This window comes from Triticum aestivum, chromosome 7B (assembly GCF_018294505.1).
Source record: "Triticum aestivum cultivar Chinese Spring chromosome 7B, IWGSC CS RefSeq v2.1, whole genome shotgun sequence".
Taxonomy (NCBI): domain Eukaryota; kingdom Viridiplantae; phylum Streptophyta; class Magnoliopsida; order Poales; family Poaceae; genus Triticum; species Triticum aestivum.
In genome coordinates, this window is record NC_057813.1 from 107,024,201 (window position 1) to 107,034,190 (window position 9,990).

Sequence of the window (9,990 nt, forward strand, 5' to 3'; positions counted from 1 at the left end):
ATGCATGTGGGTTGGGGTGGCTAAGCTTGCTCTCTAGCAAGAAGATGAAGATCGACCTGATCGATTCAGTTGACGCTAGCGCAGACCAGTTTCATGTGTATGTGCGTATGTACATGTGCATCATGGGTAAAGACGGGAAGCTCTGCTGCTCTCTTTTGCCCGCCACCTTCCACGGCCATGTAAATAATTGCTTCTTTGGTCATGCGAAGAATTCTGGTCACAAGTTGCATCAGGGGTAAAGTCGTCTTTTCATGTGTCATCTACCATCGTTAGTAGTCGAAATGGACGAAAGTGTCGTAAAAGAAACAAATTTAGATTATGTGTTAGATAAGGAAGAAAAAGTCTTTCAGCGTTAAATAGGGAAAGAAAATTTAAGACAATATTAAATAAGGAATTCTCTCACTTGTTTTAGATTTGTGTATCTAGACATGTTTTAGTGTTAAATACATATGTACTTCCTCCATTCCAAATTACTCGTCATGGTTTTAGTTCAAAAAACCACGACGAGTAATTTGGAACGGAGGGAGTATCTATGAAAGTCTAAGACAAGTAATTTGGGACGGATGTAAGCTTTTTTAACATCAAAAGCAAGATATTGTGCACTTACATTTATTATCCAAACATCCTCAACTTATCTATACATTCCTCTTTCAGAGCTTTACCAAGAACCGTCACAACGGCTCACTAAAGCTCCTCGGCCAACTTTTGCAATAACGGATAAGATGGCTGGCCGATGTTCCTCAACTTGCTTTAGCAACAATTAGTGATGACTGCGGTTTAACCTTAGGAACCCAGTCCACTTTGGCGACAGGGTTAACATCTGCTGCCCAAAAGCTTGCTGTTTTGATGTCATCCTTTGTCATCAACTTAGAGTAATCTTCATGGTTGTACATGACATTGTTCTTCCCTCCAAACTCCATAGGAAGGATTTCTGGATCAATATGGTTGTACATTGTCTTCATGCTCTCTTTGTTCTCCTTGTACACGAAGTTCAATTTCTGGGCTGATTTCAGGTCAACCAGTACTTTGAGAAGCTGAAACAATTTAAAACATGTAAGTTGGAAAATTAGTATGGTACTTATTTGTATTGATCTATAGCTTATTTTTCAAATAAAAGAACTTCCTGAATAAAAAGGGGACATGCAACACTATGTTTTACGAAGCGGTAATGTTCAAAGCCTACACATTAAAAGAAGACTCAAATACTCTGGGCGGTGTCGTGGTTTTGTCACGGCAGATGTTCTAGTGTGAGGACTTAGTCGTGAGGCCAACACAACTAGGTAGTAGCTTGAACGGGGTTGGTCGGAATCAAGAGACGCGAGGTTTTACCAGGTTCGGCCCCTCACAGTGGAGGTAAAAGACTATATCCTGCTTCATTGATATTGATGATGATGATGATCACAATTACAAGGGTGCTCTTTCGCTACCTCTATCTCGAGAGCTATTGACTTGTCTCTCTCAAACTTGTCCCTCTTGGGGTGCCCTGCCCCTCCTTATATAAGTTGGAGGAGCGGGTTACATGTGGAGTCCTAGAAGGATTAGGATTATTCTATTACAAGTGGAATCCTTGTCTTGCTTTCCTTGTAAGAAAAATATTTCTTATGCCTTCCTTCTCAAGCCAGTCCACCGGACACCGTACCAAGAGCCGGTCTTCTTGTGAGTCGCCTTCTGGGCCTTGGGCTTTGTCATTCATCTGACCCGCCTGCCGGGTCACCCATGAGTCGCCAGGCTCGGCGGGGTCATCAGTGAGTCGAGAAATCCGGGCGGGTCACTTAGTGAGTCGCCAAGTCAGGGCGAATCACTAGTGAGTCGCCAAGTCCGGGCGGGCCATACTTCCGGCCGGGTTACACTGCGGGGTATATCCCCGACAGGCGGATTGAACAGAAATGCAATTGAAAGCCTCTTTGGGTAATGGTTTTGCAGGACATTCATACCGTCTCTGGCAGCCTTGAAGGGGGTTGCATGGGCCAGTGTCCATCCTGTGAAGTCTATCAGCCACACCATTTTGGCATGACCTTCAGGCAGGCTGAGAACTGCATTCTCCAAGGTATATATAAGATACTGCAACTGCCTTTCGTGAGACGATGTATTCTGAAAGTGTTTCAACGAAATCTATACAGGTGAGTTCTAGGAGACTGGCAGTTTTGAACCAAGGAACATGTTGAGTTCTTACCTGCTTTGCCGGTCTCATTACGACCACAGTTCTACCCTCTCTATTTGTGAAAGTTGCCTTGTACATTTTACCTATTTCTGCTTCCACAGAAACATAAGGCTGAAATGAAGAATAAAACAATTAATGTGGAGTTTAGCTACTTGATGAATGCAAGCAAGGAAAATGAAAAGAAAAATTACCCAACGAATATCCTCAGGTCTCTTAGTTGCCCTCCACTTGAGACTTTCTTTCAGCATTTTCCTAGACTTGTCAACATTCCAGTTGCGGGCGTCGAGGTATCTTATCAAGCATGCTTCATCGCAATATTTCTCTCCACGGACAGATAAAGACCCAAGAGCAGCTCTCAGTTCCTTGATCTATTCCCAGCAGATTGTTACATGAGATAATTGATGAGAAAAATAGTAGACGTGTTTGAAGTAACAGACTAGAATAATAAATACGTATAAACACTGTATGCTTTATACAGATAACGATGGACACAAGTTCCTTGAACTAGTATTTTTTTATCACCGCGTAGTCCCCTTACGAGCTTCCAGTGAAGTGGAAAGATGAAAATGACTCCTAATAAGAGAGCTCCTGTGGGCTCTAGTTCAAAAGTGGATTACGGTTTGCAACATACTGGTATATGTACAGCTAGATGAAAGAATGCGTGTCCTTTAAAAAAATACATTTCGCACTCCTAAAATTCCGCATTGTGGGATTTTGTGCAAAACAAAATTTAACTAGTAGATAAAGTGAACTCTGAGTTGCTGACAAAAGACTATGCTAAGTAAGACGGCAAATTTTGTCAAATGGTCATTATCATCAGAGGGTGAGATGTGATCATCCTTTGCAAGGAAGTAACTGAAGTGCATAATGCCCAGGCTAATGCCCCTTTCTTCTTGATTTACCATGACATGATCTTTCAGGCTTCTACTTGGCTATATTACAGTTTAACCATTTTCATTTTATTACAAATGCAACTAAGGTTGAAGCCTGAGATAGGCAAATGCAGCCACCATGAATTCTTTTACCTTTTCTTTTTCTTATTAGGAGGGGGGTCAACATTGTAATTTATTTACTAGAAGCCATAAAATCTGCATGCTAATAGTTCCACAAGGTACAAGAATATGATAATTTTCAAAAAATACCTTTGCTTGTCTCTGCTCAGCATCTGAATCGAAATGAGAAGCTTGCTTTTTCCAAAACATGTTCTCTTTAACTCAATGATGCTCAACCTTTAAACAGAAAAGGTATTTGGAAAACAATTAGGTGACAACGGCCAATCCTTGTGCAAACCCACCTCAAATGTTTGGTGCAGTTACATTTTAAATAGTACGTGCAAGAACTATCAAATATCTATTGAAGAGTAACATAATTTGAAATGATGGCCAATTAATATACATGCCTGATTGTGAACAATTGATATGAACGCATATGTATGGAAAATATAATTTCTTGTTTGACCAGACTTCCAATAAGTTTATAGTGGCTTTCGAGAGAAACATCCTGGATGAAAAATATTAAGACTCTGAAAATTGATTGCAAATCCAACAAGAGATGCTTGATGTTATCTCACTTTTCTTTTGGTATTGTAAAAACTTCAACCACAGCACTATAAAATGGCAATTACAGTTGCTCACAAGGTGATAATAACAATATACCCCCGTTTCAAGTTCTAGCTTTGACCTAATTCAAACTTCTTTAAGTTTGACCAAGTCAGAAGAAATATATCAACATCTACGACACCAAACTAACTTTGATACACTCATCATAAAATATATTTTTAAACTATAAATATTTGATGATTAGCACTTTTTTCTACAGGATTGGTCAAATATAGAGAAGTTTGACTTAAGACAAAGCTAGAATTTCAAATAGTTTGAAATGAAGTGCGTAAATATTCATACTCCAAAGTGTATATGTCCGAAGATTACCTAACAATGAATCCTACCTACCATTACTGTGAACTCTGACTAAATTATAGACCACAAATATTTGAACCCTATTTCCACATAAATCAACAAGAGCATTAACTTCAAATTGTCTCTATCAGTGCAAGGCGATGGTTGCCTATTTCCCCTATTTGCTACTATCATGTACCAGTTCAGTACGTACACCAGCCAAATGTCAATCCCCATCGACGTGGTGCTAATCACTGTACCAGACTATGATACATAAAACACAAGCAGTTCACACAATGAAAAAGCACAACCCTTAGAAAAATCTGCTGTCAATCTCCTGTAACGCTACAAAACAGCAATTGAAGGGACAAAAGGTGATAACTATATACACCATTCATTTCAAATCATTTGAGTTTGATCACCATCTATAACACCAAATTATTTTCTTCAGATTCATCATAAAATATATGTCCGGACGATATATATTTAACACTATGGATATTATCACATTTTTGTATGAACATGGTGAAATATATTAGCACATTTTTCTATAAACTTGACTCCGAACAGAGCTATTACTTCATATAATTTGAAACGGAGGGAGTATTATTTTGCGCCGCAGTTTCTTTCCTCTCTTGTGGGTGGTATTGATTTTGATTGGCATTGCCTCCCGCCACGAGGTAGATCGGGAGGTATCTTACTGGGTGTGAGATGTGATTCCCTTGAAGTCCGGAGTGTGGTAATGGGTGACTTCGCCGTAAAGTTTCGAGTTCGGTCTAAAGTTGATGGGTTCAACTGGGCTTTGGTGGCAGTTTATGGTGCCGCATAGCCCGAGCTTAAACCAGAGTTTCTGGCGGACCTTGTTCGGATCTATGGGTCTGAACAGCTTCCAATTTTGGTCGGGGGTGATTTCAATATCATTAGGAGGAGAGAGGAGAAAAATAATGATAATTTTGACGGCAGGTGGTCGTTTATGTTCAATACCATTATCGAAAGCTTGGATCTAAGGGAGATAGAGCTTTCTGGTAGAAAGTTTACTTGGGCAAATGCTTTGCCAAACCCGACGTATGAGAAGCTTGATCGAGTTCTTGCTAGCGTCGAGTGGGAACAGAAGTTCCCTCTTGTTACAGTGCAAGCTCTCACGCGGGGAATATCCGATCACACACCATTGTTCGTAGACTCGGGGGAGCCGAACCATATGGGAAACAAAAACACCTTCTCATTCGAGATGGCCTGGTTCGAACGCGAGGGGTTCCTAGACCTTATAGCCAGGGAATGAGCCAAGGATGTAGGAGGAAGGACGGCGGTCGAGCGCTGGCAGAATAAAATAAGGCATTTGAGAAGTTTCCTACGGGGTTGGGCTAAGCACCTCAGTGGGGTGTATAAGATTGAGAAGGATAGGCTCCTCTCTCTTGTACAGGCCCTGGACATAAAAGCTGAAACCTCGATTTTGCTACCTGCCGAACTCCAGGTCAAAAGTGAGGCGGAGAAGAGGCTGAAAGAACTTCTCCGCGAAGAAGAATTGAAGTGGGCTTTGCGAGCTAAGGTCCGCAAGGTGTTCCAAGGGGACGCGAATACTCAATTCTTCCATCTCATTGCTAATGGTAAGCACAGAAAGAAGCGGATCTTTCAGCTAGAGCAGGATGAGGGTACTATTTTAGGTCAGGATAATCTCAAAACTTATATTACCGACTATTATAGACAGTTATTTGGACCACCGGAGGACAATTGTGTGTCCCTCGATGAGTCCAGGATTGAGGACGTGCCTCAACTGTCTGCTGCTGATAATGATATCCTGGTTGCCCCGTTCTCCGATAAGGAAGTGTTCGAGGCCATTGCACAAATGAAAAACAATAAGGCTCCCGGTCCGGATGGGTTCCCGGCTGAGTTCTATAAAAAATGCTGGCACATTATTAAGAGGGATTTACTACCTATGTTTCATGATCTTTTCTCTGGACAGCTTCACTTATTTCACCTGAATTTTGGAACTATCACATTGCTCCCGAAGAAAACGGATGCTGTGAGGATTGAGCAGTTCAGACCGATCTGCCTGCTCAATGTTAGTTTCAAAATCTTTACCAAGGTCGGGACTAATAGGCTCACACAGATTGCGCATTCTGTGGTGCAGCAATCCCAAACTGCTTTCATGCCGGACAGGAACATCCTTGAAGGGGTGGTTGTTCTTCATGAAACGCTCCATGAGATCCATTCCAAAAAATTGGATGGCGTAATTTTTAAAGTGGATTTCGAAAAAGCGTATGATAAGGTTAAGTGGTCGTTCCTCCAGCAGGCATTGCGTATGAAAGGTTTTCATGAAGCATGGCGCCGACAGGTCGAATCCTTTACGCAAAAAGGGAGTGTGGGAATTAAAGTGAATGACGATATAGGTCATTACTTCCAGACACATAAAGGCCTCAGACAAGGAGATCCGATGTCCCCTATCCTGTTTAACATTGTAGTGGACATGTTAGCAATTTTGATAGGAAGGACTAAGGAGAATGGTCAAGTGGGTGGTTTGGTTCCTCATCTCGTTGATGGAGGTGTATCCATCCTTCAATACGCCGATGATACAATCATCTTTATGGAGCATGATTTGGACAAGGCAAGAAATATGAAGCTAGTGTTATGCCTCTTTGAACAATTGACCGGGTTAAAGATTAACTTTCATAAGAGCGAGTTGTTCTGCTTTGGTAGAGCAAAAGACGACCAGGATTCTTATAGGCAATTGTTTGGGTGCGAGTTGGGGAGTCTACCCTTCTCTTACCTTGGTATTCCGATCCACCATCGTAGGCTAACTAACAGAGAATGGAAGTGCATCGAGGATCGATTTGAGAAAAAACTGAGCTGTTGGAAGGGTAAGCTTATGTCTTACGGAGGCCGTTTGATTTTGATTAATTCGGTGCTCACGAGTATGCCTATGTTTCTCTTATCGTTCTTTGAGGTCCCAGCTGGTGTTAGGAAACGGCTGGACTTCTATCGGTCGCGCTTCTTTTGGCAGGGTGATGAACTTAAAAGAAAGTACCGGCTCGCTAAATGGGACATCATCTGTAGACCGAAAGACCAAGGGGGCCTTGGTATTGAAAATCTTGAAGTTAAGAACAGATGTCTTCTTAGTAAGTGGTTGTGGAAGCTTTCTTCCGGGACTGAGGCCATGTGGGCGCAGATCCTCCGCAACAAGTACCTCCAGACTAAAACCTTGTCCCAGGTCGTCGTCAGGCCGACTGATTCGCCTTTCTGGAAAGGGCTAATGAAAGTCAAACAATCTATGTTCAACGAGACGAGATTTGTTATTGGAAATGGTACAAGTACACGTTTCTGGGAGGATACTTGGCTTGGAGACTCACCTTTAGCCGTTCAATATCCGTCTTTATATCGTATTGCTCAATGACGTGAGGTGTTCGTGGCAACGGTATTTCAATCTGTCCCCCTTAATATTCAATTTAGACGGTCGCTAGCGGGCAATCGTTGGGAAGATTGGCTCCATCTAGTTAGGAGACTGATGGAGGTTCAACTTTCTCACCAACCCGATGTATTACGCTGGAAGTTGACTAGTTCTGGAGCTTTTACAGTTAAATCAATGTATATTGATGTTATTAATTCGAATACTATTCCAACTTCCAAGCATGTTTGGGCTGTCAAAGTTCCTTTAAAAATTAAAGTGTTTATGTGGTTTGTTCATAAACAAGTTATTTTAACAAAGGACAACTTGATTAACGTAATTGGACAGGACCTACTAGGTGTAGTTTCTGTGATCGGGGTGAGACGATTAAGCATTTATTCTTTGATTGCCCGTTGGCCAAAGTGCTTTGGCGGACAGTCCATATTGCTTTTAATATTACTCCCCCGACTTCGGTCAATGCTTTATTTGGGACATGGCTTAATGGGGTTGAGCCTGACTTAGCAAGACATATTCGGGTTGGAGTTTGCGCTCTATTATGGACTATCTAGAATTGCAGAAATGATTTGGTTTTTAACAGATCATCACGGTTTCATTTCTTGCAAGTTATTTTCCGAGCTACGGCACTGCTCCATTCGTGGTCGCTACTCACTCCGATGGAGGCCAGGGAGCATTTGGTTACTGGATCTATCCGTTGGGAGATGGTAGCTCGGGATATCTTCAACCGGTTTGGATGGCGGTCATGTAATAGGATAGGCAATTAATTTCTCTATCTATTTTTAGCCAGCCGGTTGTGGCACCTTTTCCTGGCTAGTTTGTGTCTAGCGTTATGTCGCTCTGTGTGAGCTGCATTTATCTTTTTCTTTTTTATTTCGCTGGAGACTACGGAACCTTGTTGGCACTTTTTGATGTTTGGTTAATAAGATGGTCGCATGCATCTTTCTGATGCAGAGGCCGGGGAGCTCCCCCTTTTCGAAAAAAAAATTTAGATTTCTATACTACTAATGCATAGTATACTTTGTGTGTCAATATTCGTACTTCAGACTAGCAAACAATAAATCTTACCATACTGTGAAGTCTAACAATCATCTTTATGGAGCATGATATGGCTAAGGCGAGAAATATGAAGCTGGTGTTATGCCTATTCGAACAATTGACCGGGCTAAAGATCAACTTTCATAAGAGCGAGCTGTTCTGTTTTGGTAGGGCTAAAGATGAACAGGATGCTTATAGGCAATTGTTTGGATGTGAGTTGGGAGAGCTACCATTCTCATACTTGGGGATTCCTATCCACCATCGTAGGCTGACAAACAGAGAATGGAAGTGCATCGAGGACCGATTTGAAAAGAAAATGAGCTGCTGGAAGGGCAAGCTCATGTCATATGGAGGCCGATTAATCTAATTAATTCGGTGCTCACGAGTATGCCGATGTTTCTTCTATCGTTCTTTGAGGTATCAGTTGGTGTTAGGAAGAGACTGGAGTTCTATAGATCGCGGTTCTTTTGGCAGGGTGATGAGCTTAAAAGAAAATATCGGCTTGCTAAGTGGGATATCATCTGTAGACCGAAAGACCAAGGGGGTCTAGGTATTGAGAATCTCGAAATTAAGAATAAATGCCTTCTTAGCAAGTGGCTGTGGAAGCTCTCTTCGGAGAATGATGCTATGTGGGCTCAAATCCTTCGTGGCAAGTACCTTCAGTCAAAAACTTTGTCACAGGTCACAGTACGGCCGACCAACTCGCCCTTCTGGAAGGGTCTCATGAAGGTCAAGCAGGCATTGTTTAATAGGACAAAGTTTGTTATTGGAAACGGCACGAGTACACGTTTCTGGGAGGACACTTGGCTCGGTGACACACCCTTAGCCATCCAATACCCTTCTTTGTACCGCATTGTTCAACGCCGTGAGGTGGTCGTTGCATCGGTCTTTCAATCTACCCCCCTTAATATCCAGTTCAAACGAGTGCTAGCGGGAAATCGTTGGGAAGAATGGCTCCGTCTAGTTAGGAGACTGATGGAAGTCCAGCTTTCTCAACAACCCGATGAATTACGCTGGAAGTTGACTAAGTCTGGAGCATTCACGGTTAAATCAATGTATATTGATGTTATTAATTCGAACTCCATTCCTACGTCCAAACATGTTTGGGATGTCAAAGTTCCTTTAAAAATAAAAGTGTTTATGTGGTTCGTCCATAAACAAGTAATTTTAACTAAGGATAACTTGATAAAGCGTAATTGGACAGGACCTACTAGGTGTAGTTTTTGCGATCGGGATGAGACTATTAAACACCTCTTTTTTGATTGCCCGCTGGCCAAGGTACTTTGGCAGACGGTCCACATTGCTTTTAATATCAAACCCCCGAATTCTGTTAATGCGTTATTTGGGACATGGCTTAATGGGATTGAGCCTAACTTAGCGAGACATATTCGGGTTGGAGTTTGTGCTTTGCTGTGGACTATCTGGAATTGCAGAAACGATTTGGTCTTTAACAGAATATCATGTATATATTTTTTGCAGGTCTTATTCCGGACTATGGCACC

At 41.9% G+C, this 9,990-nt stretch overlaps 1 protein-coding gene across 1 annotated transcript; it reads right to left on the reverse strand.

Moving 5' to 3' along the window:
- Window positions 1-740: 740 nt before the first annotated feature.
- On the reverse strand, window positions 741-3,363 carry LOC123155829 (phosphatidylinositol transfer protein 3-like). The gene is made up of 5 exons (XM_044573976.1): window positions 3,304-3,363; window positions 2,353-2,529; window positions 2,174-2,272; window positions 2,002-2,091; window positions 741-1,034 (listed from the first exon to the last, which is right to left on the reverse strand). Exons 1-5 carry the CDS (start codon window positions 3,361-3,363, stop codon window positions 741-743), a joined length of 720 nt encoding a protein of 239 aa, XP_044429911.1.
- Between the last annotated feature and the right edge of the window lie 6,627 nt (window positions 3,364-9,990).

Excerpts from the sequence above, each read along its gene's own strand:
- LOC123155829 (XM_044573976.1), bottom strand. The coding sequence starts at position 3,363 with ATGTTTTGGAAAAAGCAAGCTTCTCATTTCGATTCAGATGCTGAGCAG. Across the intron at positions 2,530-3,303 it reads CTGAGCAGAGACAAGCAAAG|ATCAAGGAACTGAGAGCTGC; the intron begins GTATTTTTTGAA and ends TGCTGGGAATAG. Across the intron at positions 1,035-2,001 it reads CTGAAGGTCATGCCAAAATG|CTTCTCAAAGTACTGGTTGA; the intron begins GTGTGGCTGATA and ends AAATTGTTTCAG.